Genomic DNA, 24,018 nt, shown 5'->3' with positions numbered 1-24,018 from the left:
GTTGTTCTGCATTTCAAAGTTCAATGATTTCTTCTCTGTGTAACTAATTTTCTTGTTTCAGTTATATTTTTTACATCTATTACATAGATCTATTGTCTTCAATATGTAATAAGCTTCAAATTTGTTATAAATGCTTACTAAAAGGAAAACTTATGAATTTTATATTCTATCTAGAATATATACATATATTATTACTTCCTTTGCTAGGAAAGAACTGATATTTCCCTTGAAAGATTCACAAAATCTAGAAAGTCGTTTTTGTAATTTAAACCTTAGTTTGTCAGTATACCTTTCTTTGAACTGAAATAAGTATCAACTTTCATAGATCTATTTCTCTCTATTAAATGTATCTTTTTTCATTGTTTATAATGATTCTGACCTTGAGTGACTTCTTACATAAAGTCATTTTTATTGTTAATTTGGAAATTGATTTATGAATAATTTAAAAGTAGTTTTGGAGTCTTAATTTCTTAGCAAATACTGTTCTTTTATCTTCACCTTTTTAATCAGAATATGATTCCTCCTCCTTTATGTAGCCAAGAACTTAGTCAAATTTCATGAGAAAATTTTTAAATTAGATGCTTTATAAATTCTAATTGCAAGGGTCAGTCAGGAAAAGTTTCATATAAATTACAATGGGACGAAGTCATTGCAGTTTGCATGTTTTTATCCCCCCAACTGTGGATTTTACCATTTAAAAATGATAGAAAACTGACTTTTAAATCTTAAAAATGAAGTAATAGATTGACCATCAAGTGAACAACTATTTACTTAAATGTGGAAATTTTTGTATTGACAAACTAATATGTGTACCAAATATACAAAATATGTGTGTAGTAAAATAATTAACTTTTAAATAATTTTAAGACAATAAACTAATATGAAATGATTAATTTTAAGAATGTATTTAATGAATAACAATTTAAGAAAAACTATTAATTAATGAAATTATCCTCTTGTGATTGAGTGAAACTGATTGGAAAAAAAATAATGAATGTTTTTTTTGTTTTGTTTTTTAATTACTGTCTCTGCCATTTCTACTTTATTTGTTGTACCTATCATAAATATACCTGTTTACAAATATACCTACGCAAGTACTTGTATTGATTTTGTATCAAATATTTCTGTGCAAATTACTAATGTACCTATCACAAATATTTCATATTTGATGCATCTGTCATCTGTTATAAATTAGTTCGTTACTTTAGCTTGTCTTTCAGAAACCAAGCTTATAACAATGTAAAAAATATAGGCATTTATTTAAGAATACTCTTAAGAAACGACAAAGTTTGCAGAAATTTTCGAAAGACATGCTGTTAATTATTTAACTACAAAGATTTCTATACAATCTAATTTGATAGCATGTCTTGCTTTGGTAGTCTCTTGTTTTGATTAAACTGAAGGTTTATAGAATAACTGATGTTTGAATTCCAGTAACTTTTGTATAGAATTATAACACCTTTAAATGAGTTAATTTAATAGGTTTGTGTCCATATGATTTACTAACATAATGGTAAAGTAGTTAAGAAACATTTTCTTTTTTAGATCCATGCATCTATAGAATTATTGTGCCTATTTCTTATGTGTGTAGAAGTATTTATGAAAGTAAGATGGATGGGAAGTCAAGCATTTTTACGTCACAAAAGAAGTGTCATAAAGGTAATCTTTGTGTTTAGTATGCATGTTTATTATCAGTGTTGTTTGAATTTTTTAAACATGTACAGGGGTGTGTATAGATGGTAGATGTAAAATATCTTTGCTAAGCACTTTAGATTCACTTAGAGTTTCTTTAGTTTGAATTTCTGCTGAACACTTAATAGAAGAGAAATAAAACTTATTGTTATAAGAATTTTAAATCTTAATGGTATAAATACCAGGATATACAAAAGTGAATGGGGAAAAAAAAAAAAGATTTAGAAATTAAAAAAAGGATTAATTCTTTTTTTTTTTTTTTGCCTTATATGCATGATTGAAACTAATATTTCAGTGTTTATGATAATTATTAGGATTAATATGCTTGCATACAACTTAAATTCATAATTAATATGCATCATGATTAATTTAAATTATTATATAGCAATTGCTGCTATTTTTATTCATCATTGGATATTTATTATTTAAATGTAGCCTATCTTTCATCATCTAGGAATTCTATTAAATATAAATCTTTTAAATTCACTTTAGGAAAATAAATTCTACTATTTAATTTGTAGTTTATTTTAACACTTACTTTTTTTCTTTTGTCTTAATGTTATACATATTAAACCTACTACATTTTTTTATGTTTTTTAATAATAGAATTTATATTTAAATTGAATTGTTTTTTTTCCATTATTTATTTCATTTCTTTAAATTTTCCATGTGTCTAATTTTACCCTTACCCTCATCATTCCTTTTACCATTTCTTCTTGCCCAAATTTCAAATCTAATTTTTCAAAAATTAAGAATTTTACTATTAATTTTAAAATGTATGGATGCATACTGAATCAACTTAATTTATTTTAAATTGCACTTTAAGTTTAATGAATCAATATACTGATGATATATTATACTTTTGACACTAAATCTAGATGGCAAAATATTGCTGCAGGAAGTTGATTACTTCTTTTCAATTTCTCTTTTGTCTATAGGCCAAATGATAATGATTATTTTGATTTGTTTTAATTTTTTATTATTCATGGAACAAAGCATAATAAAATGTTCAGACATGTAAGTAAACTTGTTCAAGAAATGGGAAAACAAAATGATATATGGATTCTTTATTTCCCATTTTAAATATGAATACATTATAGTTACATATTCATATATTAAAAAATGTGTTACTAATTATCTGGGCAACTTTGGCATCCATTAAATATTCCTGGAAAACAATATATTAAGACCTTAGTGAAATCTGTCATGATTTTAAGGAATAAAAAATAAAATTTGAATAACTAGGAATTATATTTATGTTTAAATGTATATGGAATTAAGAAGTTGGAGATTTTTATTAAAATGTTACTCTTTTAAGAGCAATTTAGCTTTAAAAAATTGAACAATTTTAAATGTTTTGATTGTATTTTTGTTTCTTTCTTATATTAATGATGCATATATTTTCTTCATGGATTGCTTAACTTTCTATACTAATACTAATATTTTTATCTTGTAATTTATAGTTTTTTTTATTTTTTTAGTTTATTGTTTTAATCATTATGATAATAGAGGCATTGGTTGTATTGGGAAGACAAACAAGCCACTTTCGTGTTACAAGAGCTTTAAGACCAGTTTTCCTCATAGATAACCATTACTGTAAAGGCATTCGTAGGTTGGTATTTGTAGGTTTTATTATATAAATGTAAAATACCATGCACATCTTTTACTATTATAATTAACATTTCTGTGGCCAGAATAATTGTGACAATCTATTTGCATGCTTTCCAGAGTTCACAAGATATTGTTTATAATATTTAGGAAGTACTGAATACTGGTAGAATGCAAATTTAACATTAGAGACCTAACAGTTTTTTTTATCATAATATTCTTTCTACTAATAATTTTTTAAGAAAAAAAATTAACACAATAATCAATTGAAATAATTAAATCAGTGAATCCAAGTGTAACTCTTTTAATATGTCCAGTGACATCTTCTATCTTCTTTATCCAGAATTACTAACATTTAACCAGATCTTTGGGAGTGGTTAGATGGTAGTACTTCTGGACAAAATGAATAACAATTTTTTTAGGAATTTTGATTTATATTAATATTTCTCTCTCTCTCTTCTAAGAATTGGAACTTTTGAAACACCATTTCAAATCAAATTAATTATTTATGTAATCATTATAGTATCAATATATTTTCCACTACAGTGTACATTCCCGGTTTTATGTTAAGTTTTTCTCTCTTAAGAATAATGAGACTGAAAATTTTTAATAAAAAGAATACATGGATCTTTTGAATTTGAGTAATGTTGAAGAATTACAATACTCTTTTTTATTCATTGTGCTGAGATCTTGTATAAAATGAGTTATAAAAATGGTAATATTAAATATATATTGTGATAAATATATTCATTCTATATTAAAGAAATTTTATATTATGATTTGTAAAGTATAAATATAATAGTGAGAAATAAGTTTTGCTTCCTTAAATAGAAAATTCTGTAAAAGATATTTGCTTTGTATGGGTTTTTTTTATTTTCATTAATCACATGTATTATATTTTTAATAAATTTATAATATGTGTATTATACATTTATTTTTGTATTATTACATATTTAAATTATTGTTGGTTATGTATTTAAATTTATATATAAAGCTAATTAAAAATAAAAAAACATATTATTTATTATTGTATTAACATTTTAACAGTTTATCCGTGAAATAATTTGTTTATTTGAATTTTATCATGTCATATTTCATATAAAGTTAAAGAAATAAATGTTCTAATTTTAAATTAATTTTTAATTTTCTTCTTAAAGAGTGATTCGACAAATCATCCAGTCCCTTCCTCCAATTTTGGATATGTTAACATTGTTGTTGTTTTTCATGTTGATCTTCTCTGTCTTAGGTAAACTTTTTTTTAGAAATTTAATATTTTAATTATTTTGCAAGTGATGTTTTTATTTTTGATTTCCTTATAATTGTATAAAAATTTGATATCATATTGTGTTATTTTTTTTTTATATATTATCAGTTAAAAATTCATAATCCACATATAATACAGTAAGAATTAAAATTTTTAAATAAATAATTTTAAAATTTTGGTTAGCATTTCCCCCCCCCCTTTAAATTTGAATCTGTGAAGAGTTCTGAATGACTCATTTTTGTTTCAAACAGCTTCATAAATTAATATGTTTAAATGATTCATTCTTTTTGTATAAATGAGAACACATTTCATTTAAATATCTATTAACATTTGCTGTTTGATTAATAATAATAATAATTAAGGATGTTTGATATTATTTTTTGATTTGACGATTTCATTTTAAAGCAGATGATTATTAAAAAAATATTTACATTTGAGTGTGTTTACCTCTCCTTTGTCTTAAGTTATAAAAAATGTGGAATTGCTTTATTAAAAGGAATACATAATTGTTTTTATTAATAAACAAAATAATTAAGTAATAGATCAATAATTAATGTAAGATAATGAAAAAGATTTATGCTAAACTTAATTTCTATTGCAAAGTAATTTTTTTTTTCTTCTCATTCTAGGTTTTTATCTCTTCCGTTCAGTCAAGGAAGATACAGTAAGTTGTAATTTTGACATTATGTGTATGTATGATGTTTAAATTGCTTATTTTAAATTTTTTTTAAAGTTTTGTTTGAATTTTTATGTTTTGACAAAAATCTAAGTTAATTTTTTTTTTCTTATTTTACTTTAGTATTTCACATCATTGCAAGAAAGTTTTGTTAGCTTGTTTGTTCTTCTTACTACTGCAAAGTAATATTTTATTTCTTATTTTCTATTTATCTTAAATTATTCTCATTTCTATCGTTTATTGTATCAGGGGTGTTTGTGCTCCGGGGAAACCCCGGAATTCCGGGGATTTTGAACTTCGATACCCGGAAATTCCGGGGATCGTCGTTCAAAAGGAATAATAATGAATTATTTATTTTGATCTGGGTAATTTTGTTTGCTTTGAAAGCAGAAAACGCAAGGTCAGTGTGTGTGGTGAAAACTTTTCCTTTCTTTCTCCAAAGGCAGTGATAATGCGTGAAAAGGGGGAAAAAACTTCTTTTTTGTTCTTTCCTTATTGCGAGTTATGACTCATTCCCCTGGTTCTCGGACATTCTCTTCTGGATTCTTTTCGGCAAGTGGGTTCAAAGGTCTTATCTCTCCTGGCGTGGCGCCAATAAGTAGAGAAGGGGGATTTTTCGCCGTATTAGCTATTTGTCATTGATCGCTTCGCAACTTTTTTTTCTCCGCTGTGTAAAATTTTCGTTTCATTTATTGATGCACGTGTAAATTTTTCGTTTCGTTTATTGAAATATTTTTTTATTTATGTACGCAAGAGAATTTCACTATGAAATTTCTCGATATAAATAGTGATATTATATAATTAGAAGAAGGTGTCCGGAATGCATTTAGGTGGAATTGGATTGAACGGAGAGATGGTAATGGGGATACCATCGGCACATGGTGCAAGAAAATAAATGTTGCTGGACAAGCATATTGTGTTTTTAGTAACTCACTGCTGAAGTATGGTAGGGAAGGATTCAAGGCTTTCACAAATCATTCTAAAACTGTGACGCACATAAAATATTCAAAGTGCATTAGACATTCAATGACTTTAAGTAATTATGCTAATTCAAAAAATACTGATGACTTACTGGAGACTGATGCTCGGCCATTGGATATAGTGACAAGAAAAGCATGCCAAGAGGTATTAATAACTTCGTTTATCGCCGAGAATTCTCTTTCTGTCAATGTAGCTCCCAATTTAATTGAACTCTGCAAACAGTTGAGGCGCGATCAGACGGCACTAAACTCGTTGGAAATGTCCAGGACTGCTGCATGTTATAAGATGAAATATGGGCTCGCAAAAACTATTAAGGAAAATATCATTAAAACTTTAAAGGAGACTCCATTTTCTCTAAATTTGGATGAAAGTACTAGCAATGCTCAAGAAAGTATACTGGCAATATTGGTGCAGTTTTATGACAACAATCAAAATGAAGTTGTAGTTCATCATTTTGCATCTCTTAAGATGGAATCTTGCAATTCAGAAGCTGTTTTTAAAGCAGTTGTTAATACTGTTGAAGATAATAATATTCCATGGGCAAACTTAATTAGTGTATTAATGGACTCATGTAACACCATGTGTGGAAAAAAAAGGGTATTGAAACCGGACTACGATCAAACAAAGCACCCCACTTATTAGATATTGATGGTGACACATGTCACACAGCTGATAACTGTGCAAAAAAATTTGCTTCTTGTTTTGATAGATACTTAGAAGATTTGTTTGATGACATCTATTTTGATATGAAAAGCTGCAGTAAAAGAGAATTTTTTCAAAATCTGTGAATCCCTTGCCATTAAAAAACTTAAGCCCTTGAAGAGACCAGACCATAGGTGGGTGTACGTTTTATGTGTTTTAGAAAGAATCAAAGATCTGTGGGATGCTCTTATTGCATTTTATTTTCACTACTTGGATAAAACTGATAAAGGGGATTATTTTTCTTATGTTGAAACTGTATACAATAAAAGAAATATTTCTGCAGCTCAAAAAAAAAAAAAAAAATTGTTGAAGGGGTGTATTCTTGCTTGCATTTCCAACAACTCACAAAGGATGCTTTAGCTCGGATAAAAAGAATACTAAATGGTTATTTGTTATGCAAAACAAAACTTTATTGCATATGGCAGTATATTCAGCAGTATTACCAGAGTTCAACACATTTATTAAATTATTTGAAACAAAAAAACCAATGCTTCATTTAATACATTCCAGTATTTATAAATTGATGGCAAAATTTTTCTCTTTTTTTTATGAAGCCAGAAAATATAGAGTTCACATCTTATGATGATTTATTAAAGGTTGATGTCACAAATCCAGAATTCCATCTACCTAGCAAAGTAATATTTACTGGTGCTGAAGCTTCCACTCTCCTGAAGAAATTATCAAAAAATCATCCAATAGCAAAAGAATTCCAAATTTCTCTGATGAAAGCTTATACTAATACAGCACAGCATATGAAACAGAAATTACCCCTTAAAAATTCATATCTAATTAGTTTTACAGCATTAGATCCAGAGCTAAGAGGTAAAACCAGTACAATATTAGCTTTTGAAAAATTATCACCTTTTATGTCCCATATTTTTAGTGATAATGAAAAGTCAAAAGTAGAAGCTGAAATAAGGTTATACCAGAATGATATTGATATCACCAAAGAAATGCTCTACACATCTGATGAAAGTGGAAATCAAGTCAAGTGTACAATTGATAAATATTGGTCTAAAGTTTTTAATTTAAAAAATGATTTCACAAATGATTATAAGTATCCTACATTGGCTAAATTGGTCAAAGCCTGCCTTAGCTGCTTCCATGGCCCATTAGTGGAAAGTGCATTCAACTTAATGAATACACTTGTCCCTGACTATAGAACCTCTCTTAAGATTGATTCCCTAGATGCAGTGCAGACTATTAAATATGATTTAATGGCTTCTAAAGAAACCTCATGTGAAAAATATGGCTCAAAAAATCCAATGACTGATCCAATTCACAAAGATCTCTTACTCAATATGAACAGAAGTCTCTTGATATGTTGGAAAACATATCAAGAGGACTTAAAAACATGTATTTCAGATGAGTCACCTATAAAAGTCTCTGAAAAACCTTCTACATTAGCAGAAAAGCAAACTGCTTCTATCTCTGCATGTGCAGTTCTCGAGGAAATTTCTTCAACTGTAAATGAGGAAAATAAAAGTCAACCTTCCTGCAATTATGAAGTTCACCACAAAAGAAAGACAAGCCCACAAACATCAGAAAATAAAAAAAAGCAGCAGAAATTAGATAATTTTTTTTTAAAGAATTAATTCAGGTAATTTAAAATATTTACATAAAATGTAGTAGTTTATATGTTTAAAAATTTATGGTTATTAATTTTGCAAAAAAAGTAATTCATTGAACTTTTATAATTAGGTCATTCAATACTTCATAATTGTAATTTTTCATTTCTCTCCCCCCCCCCCATCTCGAAACTCCAAAATGTCGGTAGTAAGACCGTAAAAGTTTCAGGGGATTTTTTGGGGTCCCACAAACACCCCTGTTGTATAAAATTTAGAATATTATATTTTGATTAAGATTACAATTCTTCAATATAAAATAAATAGAAAATACTTATTTTTGTATGATTCAGTTTTCCAGATGTTATGATGCCATCATATGCCATGTCAAAATGGTCGTCCCTCTTCTTTGTAGTTTTCATTATAATCCATGTCTACTTTTTGATGAACTTGGTAAGCTGAGAAATGTTCTCTTTTAAAAAATATTTATATTTTACAACTTCTTAACTAGAAATATTTGATTACAGTTTTCTAATATAATATGTAAACATTATTATTTATTTGAATAGAAAAAAATGTTTTCCCCTTATCCTTTATGTATATATGTGTTAAATTGTTTTCCTCATCATAAGCTTTTCTTCTGTTTGGAGTTTTAATGTAGTTTACTTTGCCTTTCCGAAGTTGTTTAGATTATTAGCATCTTAAGAGTTAGACTTTATATTGATGACCTTTCTAAAATTGCTAAATTAACAAATTTTTTCTAAACACTTACAGTAAAAGCTTCCCATTTTTGTTCTATGTGTGTTTACTTTGGATTATTTTCTTTGGGGCTTTTGGTTCTATAGAGGAAGGATGGTAAAATAAATTGTTGGTTAATTGAAGATATAATTTCTCAAGATTTATCTTCACATATTTTACATACTTTTAATATATTTAGACTAATAAACCATCATTTTTAATGATTTTGGATATTAATTTTTTAAAAAATTCTTTTCCTTGTTATTTGAGTAGTTGTATTGTCCTGACAAACTTTTGGGTTGCATTACTGAAGAGTCATGGGTGTGATATCCAACTCAACAAGATATTCTACCTTAATAGGCAAATAGTCCTTGTGCATGTTAAATCAGTTTGTGAAATGTTTTTCTGCTGGTATAGTATAAAATTTTAGAAAGGCAGTATCATCTGAAGTGTTATCATCATCATTAGTTAATTTACAATTATCTGCTCCAAAATAACCTTAACTGATTTGGAACAAGGCTAGCTTGTTCTGAAGTTAGCCTTACTAACTTTAACTTCTAATAGCCTTAACTAATTTAGAACTCTTAGAAATAAAATGCTATCTAATAAAATCAGATACTCTTTACTTAAAATATGTTTTTGTGAAGAAATGACTACTGGCTTTGAAATTATGATTTGTATGATTTGCTCATAATTAAGTATTAGACATTTGGTATTTCAAATGTTCTGTCATTTGCAATGGAATATAAGCTTCACAATAAATGGAATTATATTCAATAATGTGTAAAAAGAACAGATACTTTGCAGATTATTTCATACAATGCAGAAATGATAAAAATTATCTGCTTCATTGTGTTTTAAGAGAAGATGATCCCAAGAAATCTAATTGATTTTTTTTCATGTCTATTTTAGTATTCCTATTCATATTTTCTTTCATAACTTTTTTTTTTTTTTTTACATTTTACTGGAGAGTTAGAAGTGTTCTGAAAAACATTTTTCTGATATATAATTTATTTTTTGTGGTGTGGATATATAAAAAAAAAGTATTAAATAACATTTTTTTAAAAAAATTGTAATTTGTATAATTTAAGTGCATTATTATGCATGTTATTCTAAACTTTTATAGATGTTAGCTGTTGTGTATGAAACCTTCACTCGCATAGAAAAAGATAAGTTTCGAAAATTACTTCTTCATCGTCGTAAAGCATGCCAGCTAGCGTTTCGTCTTCTTGTCACAAAAAATTCACCATTACAAATGAGCTTTCGTCATTTTGAAGGTTTAATGAAATATTTCAAGCCAAGAAATAGTAAGTTTTTTTTGAAGTTTTTTGAAAATTTATTTATAGAAGAAGCTAGAATTTTATAAATTTAAAAAATTACTTTCACTATATATTACTGAAAATTATGACACATTTGAAATAATTGATAATAAATAAGAAGTGCTGTATTTCTTTCTTTTAAGCTTTAAATTTATAATGAAAAATGATGTATGATAATGAAAGTTTTGAAATATTAAGAATAATGTAATACAATTTGATTTTGTTAATGTAATCTGAAAAGAGAGGAATCTTTCAACAACTTGGAATAAAGAAATGTGGAATTTAAATAATAATGGTTGATAACAATGGAATTATGTTGCAACATTTTTTATGATATATTTCAGCTAGAATGTTATGTAAGTTTTTTTATTTGTTTTTTTTTAACTTAAAATGTGTAAATTACATTTATTGAAATGTACTTTTTTTAGTTAACTGATAATTTATATAAATCAATTATTTAAGTGACTCTTGACATGATGATTTCATGAAATTTATAAAATAGAATAAATGAAGTTCATGTTACATTAAAGCATTATTTAGATTTTTTAAATTTTTTGAAATAATGGTATTTTTATTTTAAAAAAGATTGCCTTGGATCCACAGAAATTTAAAATTAAGAACCTTTGAACTGTATTGCATTTGTATGAAGAAATTATGCCATTTTAAAAATGTTTCATTTATTTTTTGCCGAGCAAGTTTTAATTCTTTTAATTTTATTTCAATTGAAGAGTTTAACCTATCTCTTATTTAATAAGAGATGTCCTTTCTTTTCTTTTATTTAAAAAGATATTAATTTTTTTTATTCTGTTTTTAGGCAAATTGGACAATTATCTGATGTTTAAAACATTAGATATACATAAAACTGGATACCTTACAATGAGCGAATTTTTGAATGTATTTGAAGCTAGTCCATTGCAATGGAAAGTATGTTTACTTTTAAATGGTCAATGTTTTAGAAGTTGTTATGGAAATCCTCTATTATTTTTTCCTATTAATGAATTTAAAAATAAAAAAATGAGTTGATATGGGAGCATTTCTTAATATTTAAGATGCTTTTCTTTTTAGAGTTGCATATGATATTAAAAAAATATTATTCATGTATTTCATGAACATAAAAATGGGTGCTTCTGTTTGTATTTAATTTTTGAGAGGTCAAATAAAATTGAATGTATTAAATTATATAAATTTAAGGTATATATGATTGGCACTTTTTTATTTTTTTAACAATAATATAATCTATTACTTTCTTTTATTTTACTTGATCTTTGCTCAAATCAAAATTTTTGAGCAAAGATCATAATAAACTTTACTTTTAAAATACTTTAACTTGTATTATAATGAGTAGTTTTAATGTTTGTTGGTGTCCTGGCATAGGGATAGCACTTCTTCCCTGTAACCTCGGTGTGCTGGGTTTAAGTCCTGGTTCGGGCATGTTTGCTCTTCTTCTGTGTTCTATGTGTTAATGTGCCCCCCCCCCCATGTAAAAAGGGGTTGTGCAAGGGAATGTGATGCATGAAGTAGCTAGGTCATATTCTTGGCCCTAGTTGGCTATACTGAAAAAACAAGAGACCCTCACTTGGCTTAAATCACTGACAGATAACTGTCGACAGGCTTGTAAAGTGCCATAAGTCACAAAACAGTTTTAATGTTTTGTAGAATTCTTATGTAGTTATATATACAATGTTTTTTTTTTTTTTTTTTTTTTTTTTTTGAATTTCCAGCATTTTTTCCTCATAAGAAATATAATATACAATTTTAATAGTTTTTTAGTTAATTCCATTTTTTAAAAATTAAATTTCATAAATATATATTTTTTTTATATTAAATAATTTGTAAAACTATTTCTAACTAGCCACCTTTGGCGACCAGCCGGTTCGCCAATCTTAATGTTCATTTAAATTTTAATAATTAAATATTTTACGCAATTCCAACTTTAATAGATTCTTCATCAAAATATTTTAAAACTTCACATTTTGACAGTCATATAATTCACTCATAATATTATAAAGGCCTTCAGTCATAACGTAATATGTATCTCTCTAATTTTCTGTTATCTCTCGTAGAATTTATGCTTTAAATTAAAGTGGAAAGAATTAATCTGCAATTAATATAATAATATTTTTTACTGAAACAAAGCATTTTTTTAATAATATGATTACTGATAACAGAGTCACTGAGCGTTTAAACTTTATGGGCACTAAAGAATATCTTTCTTAATTTATGTAATATCTCAAGAATTTGTCAACAAAATTTTCTCGGATTCATCATGAACAAATCGATTAATTAACAATGTTTAATTTTAAATGCATCAAACACTAAGAAAATAAAATGAATCGTTTAAAATAATCGGTCAAAAACAGGTTTAATAAAACTACTTAAAAAACGATGCACTTAAAACTATAAGCATATACAAAAAATATATAACTAACATAAATACAATTTACTTACAAAAGCATGCAACTAACCTAAAAATAATTTAAATCATCCGTTGAAAATGGTTGTCATGTCAACAATCAGAACACAATGCGCATGCGTGAATTTTCTTCGCTAGTTACGGTAACGGAAATGCGTGAATTTTTCTACGCCAGTTGGGGTAACGCTATGCAGATTATACATTTTTAATTTCTTTTAATCTGTTTTATTTTAATTCAAAAGTACTTCAGAATGAATCTGAAACATGGATTAATTAACAATGTTTAGTTTTAAATGAATAAAACATTAAGAAAATAAACAGAATCGTTTGAAATAATCTGCCAAAAAATGTTAACCCTAGCCTCATTACTGTTGGGAGAAAAAAAACTGAAGCCTTACTCTTGGGGAAAATGGAAGATTTTTTTGGCGGGAAAGTTAGTTTTTAATGAATAATAAATTCTAATTAAAAATTCAAAAAAAGGGACCCCAGGTGCACATTCCCGACCTCTAAGGTATACAAGTACCAAATTTGGTAGATGTATGTCAAATGATCTGGCCTGTAGAGCGCCAACACACACACACACACATTGAACTTTATTTATAAGTATAGATTATATATATTGTATTCATATAGTTATTCTGAATTGTGAAAAAAACCTAGGAAATAATATAATTAACAGCAAGGAGAATTTTATTTTGCAGTTTCTATAACTGCGCTGTTATAGATTTCCTTTGATTTTAATTCATTACATGACGCCTGTGAAAACATTGAAAGCATATGTTTGCAAAAAAGTTGCTGTATACTGATTAAAAAAAGCTTGTGTGTTTGACTATTTAAAAAAATATATTAAACTTTTATTTTTTGAATCATGTTAATTCATCATTATTAGCCTAAAGACAAGATTCATCATTGTTCACTTTTATTTCAGCCTAAAAGACAAGATGACCTTTGGTTTATGCACTTGAAAGGTTTTCCATTAAAAGTCTTTACAGGTAAGAAGAGTTATACAACTTAAGCTTAACTTATCTTCTTTTTTTATGTTAGAACTTTATGATTGATTACTTTAACTAATGGTAATTTTTTTGTTTTAGGAATTAATAAACTTGTAACCCATAATACAACAGATCTTGCCATCAGTAAGTATTATCTATCATTATTTATGGATGTGCATTTTTATATTTTCATTTTCCAACTGCTTATTGGTACAAGGTCTTTCCCCCCCCCCCCCTTCCCTTTTGAAAAGTGTACAACTTTTAAAGAAGCGTAAGAAATTAAAGTTTATGGATCTTATTATTCTTTAATAATTTTATAATATTATTGAATAAATAAAATATGAGTCTTATTTATAAAAAATAACTTTATTTAAAACAGATTTTATACAAATTTTGTTATTAAATTTTAATGTTTTTGTATAGTTATATGGCAAAAGTTTCTGTAGCTGATATTCATTAAAAAGTTTTTTTACAAACAAAAATTTCAGTAAACAAAGTTTCCTGAGCAAAATAGATACATAATATCATAGGAAAAACACTTGAAACATTGATGATGATAGTTGCTCAATTTATTCAATGAAAGTTCTGAAATTCAAATAAAATTTTGATGTGTTTAAATCATTGATATTATCTAGGACTTCTTATGTACATTTCATTTTATAAAAGAATGTTTATGTCAGTGATTTTTATTGTTCTTTTTCTTTTGTAATTCTTTTATGATTCAGTAGATTACTATCTGCAGTATTACACTCTTACTATAAATAGACTCGCCAGACACTTATAGTTTCTCTCAAAGCTTATTTATAGATAGAAGACATATACTGCTTGTTTATTGTAACAGCTTTTGTGAAAAAAAGAAATCTAATACTTTTTTTAGATGCTGTTATTGCAGTTAATGGAGCATGGCAAATAATGGAAGCGTCTGAAGTATTTGGTAATTATTAGTTTGTGACTTTTTACTTCTATTAATTTTTTGTTTACTGAATTTATTAGCATATTTGTATACATTAAAACTGGTGTCTCATATTTTTTTTAAGTTTTAGCAATTATGATAATCATAGTATTAAATCATTCTGTTTAATATTATGAATATTATAACTATATATTCATAACAATTTCATTCTTCAATCATATTTTTTTGCCTTTGCATGGAAAGCTGAAATGTTTTGTCGATCAACCTTACAAATGTTCAGTATTAGTTTATTCAGTCAAATAAAAAAAATCTTATTTCATTACCTTCTTATTCTGATTATTTACAGGTTAAAATGATAGTTAATAAATTATTTGATATCTCAGTTTGTTTTGGATCAAGGTATTAAAGGTATTTAATTTTGAAAGGGGCAAAAAATTTTAATTTGTGTAAAAGAAAATTAATAATGAAGACTAGATTAATTTTACAGATTTATGCACATAATTTGCTATTACTTATTCCTTAATAAGGCTTATAATTTTTATTTTGCTTGTTTTATAGGTAAACAGAAAAGAGAAGCCTTTTATGAAGGTAATGCATTTAATAAACTTTTAAAGTTCTTGTCATATTATTTGAAATTTATTTTCTCCTTCTTTATAAATTTTTCGTATTTAAAAGTAATTTGTATTAATTCAATATTTTAAATTCAATTTTTTCATTTTTTAAAATAAAGTATTTAATGATTTTTAGAATGTGATGCTGTTAGCTGTGATGCATCTGAAGATATTTATGGATGGGTATCTATTGCTTTTGTAACATGTATGTATAATTTTTATGTTGAAATCAGTGAGCTTGTTATATGTTTTTTATAAAAGTTGCTTTAAAAATTGTGTTTGAAATGAAATGCTATATATATTTTGTTATATTTTAGGTTTATAATTCACAAAAAGGATTCATATATTAGAATATTTATATATTTATTTCAGTAAATGAAACATTTTTAAGAATTGAGGAAAACAAATAATTGTTTCAAGTTGCAAGTTTGCTTTTCATCTCCCCCCACCTTTTTTATTATTATTATTATTTTTTTAAAATTATTATTAGCGTTAATTTTTAACATCTCTTTTATATGTTAACTTTCTCAATTTTATTTAATATGTCAGATTTTATGGAGTTTTATACATGATTTCAGTAATATAAAACTTAACAAAAGAAATATTCTTTCATAATGTTAAAAATATTTTAAGACAGCATTTCGTACTCAACTATCTACATGTATGCTATTTCATGACAATATATACTTGATTGTACTTGGTTATTTAGATAAACTTTATGCTTGCAGAAATATTTAGATTTAAAATCAAAATTCATTCATAATTATTTTATTTTTATTAAATATAATAAGAATTAATATATCTTCATATTAAAATGTATTTTGTATATTATATTTTCTCTTTCAGTTTATACTTTGGAGGTTTCACTTAAAATTATGGGCCTGGGATTCTTTGAATACTTTGGTTCAAAATGGAACCGGTATGTATTTTCATTGTTATACCCATAAATTTGAATTTTGCCTGTAAAAGAGATTTTTGTCTCTTTTAAATGTTCTAAAGTTATTAAAGAAATTATTAAAAATGCTTACCTTTTATAATGATTTAAAAAGACATTTAATTACTGTAAAAAGGTTTATTTTCAATTATAAGATAGATGGAAATATTCTTTTTATCTGTACTATAAGTTTTTTTATATTGTTACTTTCCACAGAAGATTTAGAATTACTGTAAGTATTAATTTTGACATTTCTGTTTCTTAAAGATAGTTATAATTCTACAAAAACTTAATTCTCCAAGAAAATCGTTTCTATTTATTTATAGTTTATGACATTTGAAGAATATTCTTGTTACTGGATTATTATTGGCAAATAAAAAGTGTATTTTTATCAATGTATCTTGAATTCTCTTGATAAAAAAATTCTGAATAACTATTTTTAAGAAGCATCTAAATTCAGCTTTGCTAGTTGCTAAAAAATCCCTCTTAAAATATTCGAATTTTCTTAGATACTGATTTAGGAAACTTAATATCTAAAAATATGTTTGTTAGCATTAATTTTGACATAAATCAGAATTTTTATTTTCTGTTAATACTGAAACACGCTTTGTTATTTTAGGTTTGATTTTGGAGTTACCGTTCTTGCAATCTGTGGTTTGATAGCTGAACAGTTTCGTTTCCCATTTTCATATGTGACCATTCTTAGAACATTGAGACTTCTGAGGTGAAAACCAATTTTTCTAATTTTATTCTTTCTTTATAAAACGGTTTTTATTTATAAAAATGGTTTTTTTAATACTTTATACTTTTTTTAGGCTATTTAAGCTCAAGAAAAGGTACAGAGATGTTTTAGGAACATTGTTTATCATTTTGCCACGGTTCCTAAGTGTTGCTCTTGTATTAGTTATTTTATATTACTTCTTTGGCATTATTGGAATGGAAGTATTATCTGGCTATAACCTTGTAAATTGTTGCAAGTAAGTGCTCTAGTTTTGCAATTCAAATTTCTAAAAAATCTCAACAATTTAGAGGATTTTGTGAATTAATATTGTTAATTGTACTTTGAAATAATAGTTTAAATTGTGCAGTATAAATGTTTATATCAATCCTAAATTATTTTTCATTTCCTAGGAATACTACGGTAGAACAGTTTTATCGTTTTGATAATGACAGTTCACTTGATGGATATTATTACTTGAATAATTTTGATGATTTTATTACTAGTCAGAGTAAGTGTCTAGTTTTGTAAAGAAAATTTTATTAGTGTTGTTATGTAGAAGAGTTTTTTAATGAAAATATACTTTATAGTATTTTCTAAAATGTTATGTATTTTTATATTTTGTTGTATAATATTTTGCCATGTTCATTTATATGTGTAATACTAGTGCCTAATAAATTATAAGTAAATGCAAAATTTATTCAAATTCAATTTTTCACTGTTTTAAATGCTGAATTGATTATGAATAACCTTTCTCGAAATAAACTTTTATTTTAAATAAAAAATTTTAAACTTTCATTTAACACTTTTTGAAAAGTGCTGGCATTGTGCAGATTATAAGAGAATGCTGTTTTTTACATCACGTAGATTGGACTGGCATCTTAATCTTATTTTATTAACTATTTGTGTATTAGATAACTTGTGCTGCATTGATAAATGTGGTTCATGGAATTATATTTTAGAGAAAGCTTGCAGAGTTGTAGTTAGAGAACAACTATGTACATTTAGATAGCATTAGTTAGATGTTTAATGAAAAGCCTAATAATTCTTATTCTGTCTTAATATTAAGTAACAAAATATATTGTTGATTAAAGTGTTAAAATATATAGTTGACTGAATATTTTGTTGAAAACATATTGAGCTGTTATTAATTGGAAGTAAAATAAGTTAAAGGAAGAAAAAAAAATTATATAAAATTATGCTGTAAAAAAATTGATAGTTTAATTTGGAAAACTAATTTCCTTAAACAGATTGATGATACATTTTTTTTAATGTTATTTCATTTTACTTTAAAGAGTATTTTTTTTTTAAATATTGATTTGAAAATAAACTACATTTTTTTCTTATAATTATTTCTATATCATTATAAAATATTTTTGGATCTAAACTTGGCAATTTTTCTCTATTATACATGCTTAGAGAACTTAATAATTTCAGAATTTATCAATTTTGTATTTTGAATATTATGAAAATTTAGAAATTCATTTTATTATAATATACTTTTAGAAATTCATTATATTATAAATAACTTTTGCTGTAAGAATTTCAATACTAAAAATATTTTAAGTTTTATATTCAATCATAAATTCTGGAAATGAAAAGGAATTAAACACATTGAAAAATCTATATAAAATATTGTGACATTTTGATGTTAATAATAGATAAAAATTTTTAAAATGTGTATAGATATTAAATATAATAAAAAAAAACTGCTTTCAGTTTTTATAAATATAGTAAGAAATAGGATATTAATCTGAATGTCAGAAGGTACTTTTTCACTTAAGAAGACTTTGTGAAGGATGATAGATTTTCTTTAGAAAACCATAATAGAAAAAAACTTAATCATGCAATATCTTATTAAACTGAATATTGAAAATCGCAAATGAACAATTTTCCTTGTTTAGTAATAATAATAGAAAGTAATAAAATTTCTTTAAAAAACCTTTTTGCAGTTACGCTATTTGAGTTGATGGTTGTCAATAATTGGTTTATTATGATGAACGGATATGCAAGTGTTGCAACAGAATGGAGCAGACTTTTCTTTATGTCTTTTTATATTGTTACCATGGTAAGTGACAGTCTAAGAAATTGTGTTATATATCATAGCATATCATAGATGAATTTACTATTTTCTATTTAACATCTTGAAATTATGAATTTTATCTTCCAAATTTTTAGCACTATATTTAAATTCAGTAATTAAAATCTTTTATTTATTTTCCCTGTTTTAACTTGAGTACTCTCTGAAAGTATGAAATTAGATGTGTGTTTTCTTTATGTAGATGTATAAATACTTATCTGTGATATATGCATAAATGCTTATCTAAAATGTGAATCTCCTTTTTTAAAATGGCTTCCATAATTGCTTTTTTGTTCATTCTTTAAGATAATATATAGGCTTGAGCTAAGGATTTTTAACTGCAATCTTTTAAAAAGATTGTAGTTAATAATCCTTAGTATACAATTTTTTTAATTAAAAAAAATTAAATTTGAATTGTGATATTATTAAATTGAATGAACTTTCCAGTTTGATACAGTTTGCATAAAGTTACTTTTCCTCTTTTTCATATTTGATATAAAGTGTGTAAACTTAAAATTTTACATAAATGTAAAAGTATTATCATTTTATTATTTGCATTTGAGATGTTCAAAATCACTTGTTGTTCTTGTTAAAACAAATATTTTTTTACTTTTAACAGATAATAATCTATCATATTTGGAATGTTTGCACCATTATCTATTATCAATAGAGATTGGAATGTGTCCAATATGATCTATGTAGACATCACAAAGTGATACATAGGGTGTTGTAGATTCTTTTTTGCATTTTGCACAGTCCTTCACTTGTATCTGAGGAAGAAGAACTCTATTTTTTAGAATTATTTGCAGCATTGCACAAGGTTTTTACACCTTTGCTTGCAATTTCCATGTAGATAGCATGCTGGACATCTTATATTTGTTCTCTGGTAGCTGACCACAGAAGGAAGAGGCTAAAATTATTTTATTATCATTCTGTGCTATGGTCCATTTCTTTGGAAAATTGATCAAATGATTATTATCCTATCACTTATGATATTTTTAATCTATACAAGTCAGTAAAAAGGAATATATTTATTGATAACATGAAAAATAGACCTTATATCAAATTTGACACAGTATGCAGTGAAAGGTTAAAAATGAATGAGATGCTGTTTTCAATTAATCGTTAAAAAAAAGCAACTTATGGGCAAAAAGAACTATTAAGATTGAAAATTGCCACTTTTTATTCAAGAATTGGAAGTTAATTAGAAGTTGTTACTTAGCATAGCAAATTAGGAATTTACAAAAATTGAAAACACAAATATGACTATTTAACTATTAAATACTAATGTAAATTTAGAAAACTGCTCATAAACAATTTTAAAACCCATTCATAAATTTTACATCTATACTAATAATAAAGATGAATGTATGTGTTGGCACTCTACAGGGACATACCATATGACCTAAGGCTACCAAATGTGGCTCATATATATCTTGGAGAATGGAAATGTGCAATTCAAAGCAATTTTTTTTTAAATTTTAATCAATTAAAAAAATTGAGCAGAATTTGGCATTTTCCCACAATAACATCAGAAACTATTATGAAAAATATTATGTGCAAAAATGAATTTTACATTGTTCTAAAATTTTAAAAATAGTCATCTGCATGATACCAATATAATAGTCTTGCAAATTTTTACTGAATTTTGGCAATTTAATAAAATTTAATTTCCAACAGTAGATTACATTGTTACTTTGATCTACAAACCGCTTTCATTGTTTCATCAACTAACAGATCATATGGTCTTCTACCATTGTTGAAAATTATGGAACAAAGAATTTGCTCAGTATCTGTGTAATTTATGTGATTAATAAAAGTTAGTGAAGTTATAATACCGCAAAATTTATACTATAGAAGAATCATACATTTATATTTTTAATAGCACCATGGTGTCATGAAATTGATCCTAATTATATAGTTTCATGTGCATATTAATCAGAACTTAACTAAGAAATTAAAATAATGCATCTTTAATGGCAAACAACTTATCAGTATCACGAACATGGAATTATTAAAAAAAGATTTACTTGAAATCAGGTATAACTAATACTGACGGTGAACAAGCTGATTGTCCGAGACAACTAATTTATATACTTATAATAAAACTTAATATGTGTGTGTGTTGGCGCTCTACAGGACAGACTGTTCGACCTACAGCTACCAAATTTGGTACATGCATACCTTGGAGGTCGGGAATGTGCACCTGGGGTCCCCTTTTTTTTTAAATTTTTAATTAGAATTTTAATTATTAATTAAAAACTAACTTTCCCGCCAAAAAAATCTTTTTATTTCTCCACCACCATATGAGTAAAACTTCAGTTTTTTTTTTCCCCCCATGCTTAACAAATTTTTGTCCGATTATTTCAAATGATTCTGTTTATTTTCTTAATGTTTGATGCATTTAAAATTAAACATTGTTAATTAATCGGATCTTTCAGATTCATTCTGAAGTACTTTTGAATTAAAATAAAACAGAATAAAGGAAATTAAAAATTTCTAATCTGCATAGCGTTACCATAATTGGTGTTGAAAATTCATGTATGTGCATTATGTTCTGATTGTTGACAACTATTTTCAATGCATAGGACTTGGTTTTGAAGGATTAACATGTTTTCGATAGATTATTTCAAACGATTCTGTTTATTTTCTTTGTGTTTGATACATACATTTAAAACTAAATATTGTTAATTTATCGATCTGTTCATGATGAATCTGTGAAAATTTTATTGAAAACTTCTTGACATATTACATAAATTAATAAAGATATTCTTTAGTGCCCATAAGGTTTAAATACTCAACGACTCAATTTTCAGTACTATATTTTTAAAAAGATGCTTTGTTTCAGTAAAAAAAAAAAATATTCTTATATCAATTGCACTTTAATCATTTCCACTTTAACTTAAAGCATAAATTCTATGGAAAATAGCAGAAAATTAGGGAGATACATATTATGTTACAGCTGAAGGCCTTTATAATATTATGTGTAAATTATATGACTATCAAAATTTGAAGCTTTAAAATATTTTGATGAAGAAGCTATTAAAATAGGAGTTACATAAAATATTAAAAATTTTACGAGCTTTAAGATTGGCAAACCGGCTGGTCGCCAAAGGTAGCTAGCTTAAAATAAATAAGATAACATTTAAAAAAATATATTTTTATCTCATATATCAATTTTTTTTCAGGTAGTTATAAATATTGTTGTTGCTTTTGTTTTGGAGGCGTTTCTCTTTAGGATTCAGTATAAACGTTACACAGGTGATATGGATAGTAAGTATTTGTATTTTATAATTTATTAATTTTGTTTTTATCAGAGATTTATTATTCTTCACAGAACACTTTTCCTTTAATTCCTTCATATTTAAATTGGCTTTAAATGACTGAGCATTAGGGTGGAACGAAAAAATCAATTTTTAATAGCGTGGTAAAGTTGCCTTTTAGTGTAGATAAAATAAATTATAAATATGAAAAATATTGGAGCAGATCTTGAGATGCTGCAAGGACGTTGAAAGTTACATAAAATTGAAATTTTTGCTACATTTTAAAGTTTTTTTTTTTTTTTTTTTTTTTACGAAATAATAAATTTTTAATTTGTAATAGCATGGAAAAGTTGCATTTTGGTATAGATAAGATTAAAAAAAATATAAAAAATAGTAGAGTACAAGTTAAAGTGCTGCAAGGACTTTTATAAAAGTTTTATAAAAATATGCAACCTTTTGAGGATTTTTTGCATGAATTGATTATGAAATAAAAAGCTCTAAATAGGCGTTGTCATATGAATAAAAGTACAAAAACAGTTTTACTATTGCACTGGAATGGCACTGAATCGTCGTCGGAGCAGTTTTTATTGAGATAAGGTGGAGATTTGTCTGCGTCTGGTGACAAGGACAGAGATGGTTTCAAAGCAGTAGCTCTGCCGAATTCAGTTGAGTCGGCGTCTCTGCTCCGTCTATTGTGTAACTAATTAGCATCACTGATTTTGTTTGTTTGTGTGCTTTGTTGTGAATAAAAATGGCTCAGTCTAAATTAGTGAAAACGCGATAAATATTAAAGTGTTCTATTTAGGGGAAATTTAGTGATTTGCTTGAAGTTGAATTCACTATTTACGAATCTAGAACTAACTTTATATTACACATAATCTCAAAAGTGCCTCAGAGAAGGATCCTTGTGTAAGCAAAATATGTGACACTTTAGTTCCCATAATATAACAAATATGGTCAAGAGCTTCTATTCCCGTTGCTTCTAGTAAAAGAATTTCACAAATGATAAAAGCTTATCAAGCTAAATACAGGAATTAATTAAAGTCTAAAAGCAGAAAATGTTCAGATAAATTTGATTCTAACCTCACAGAATTTAGAGAAGAAGCTAGACGTTTATTTGATATTGCTGACTTGTATAAAGAATAAAAAGTGCCAGTTATGAAATAAAAGGTTCTAAACAATCAACGCTCTTAACAAAAAATGGTTATAGGTATTATAAATATTGTTACCATAAGCACTTTGAGGAAGGAAGAAAGAGTAAAGAACTACAGATAGTAGTTAAGTTAATCAAGACAAAAATTACTAGTGTATCAGAAAAGATTTTGTAAAGAACAACAGTGTTCTTTACAAAAAGAGGCAAACTAACCAGAACCATTAAATAGACAAGAAGAGATAAGCTACAGGTGCCTGTGTGGTTTAATATTGTTAAAACTTTCATGTACTTATGGTTCCAAACATATTTTAACCTTACCTCATATTCACGCTATCTCTCTGTTGATCTCAAGAACATTATAGAACTGATTATTCAAAGAAATGGGTACTTTGCTGC

The 24,018-nt window shown here is 26.0% G+C and overlaps 1 protein-coding gene across 4 annotated transcripts in view; it reads left to right on the top strand.

The window, feature by feature from the left end:
- LOC129968799 (two pore channel protein 1-like) overlaps nt 1–24,018 on the top strand; it is a 34,595-nt gene that overhangs the window by 4,105 nt on the left and 6,472 nt on the right. For all 4 annotated transcript variants that reach the window (XM_056083053.1, XM_056083052.1, XM_056083054.1 and 1 more), the window contains exons 4-22: nt 1,546–1,659; nt 3,174–3,304; nt 4,458–4,546; nt 5,194–5,228; nt 5,364–5,422; nt 8,842–8,941; nt 10,353–10,533; nt 11,360–11,469; nt 13,887–13,950; nt 14,050–14,094; nt 14,828–14,884; nt 15,422–15,451; nt 15,611–15,679; nt 16,321–16,393; nt 17,028–17,132; nt 17,224–17,385; nt 17,540–17,637; nt 19,079–19,194; nt 22,395–22,479. In XM_056083053.1, the coding sequence (XP_055939028.1) occupies nt 1,546–1,659; nt 3,174–3,304; nt 4,458–4,546; nt 5,194–5,228; nt 5,364–5,422; nt 8,842–8,941; nt 10,353–10,533; nt 11,360–11,469; nt 13,887–13,950; nt 14,050–14,094; nt 14,828–14,884; nt 15,422–15,451; nt 15,611–15,679; nt 16,321–16,393; nt 17,028–17,132; nt 17,224–17,385; nt 17,540–17,637; nt 19,079–19,194; nt 22,395–22,479 (1,723 nt within the window). The remainder of the gene's footprint in view (nt 1–1,545; nt 1,660–3,173; nt 3,305–4,457; nt 4,547–5,193; nt 5,229–5,363; nt 5,423–8,841; nt 8,942–10,352; nt 10,534–11,359; nt 11,470–13,886; nt 13,951–14,049; nt 14,095–14,827; nt 14,885–15,421; nt 15,452–15,610; nt 15,680–16,320; nt 16,394–17,027; nt 17,133–17,223; nt 17,386–17,539; nt 17,638–19,078; nt 19,195–22,394; nt 22,480–24,018) is intronic.

Source organism: Argiope bruennichi, chromosome 5 (genome assembly GCF_947563725.1).
Source record: "Argiope bruennichi chromosome 5, qqArgBrue1.1, whole genome shotgun sequence".
Lineage (NCBI taxonomy): Eukaryota > Metazoa > Arthropoda > Arachnida > Araneae > Araneidae > Argiope > Argiope bruennichi.
This window is presented reverse-complemented; position numbering and strand designations above follow the sequence as displayed.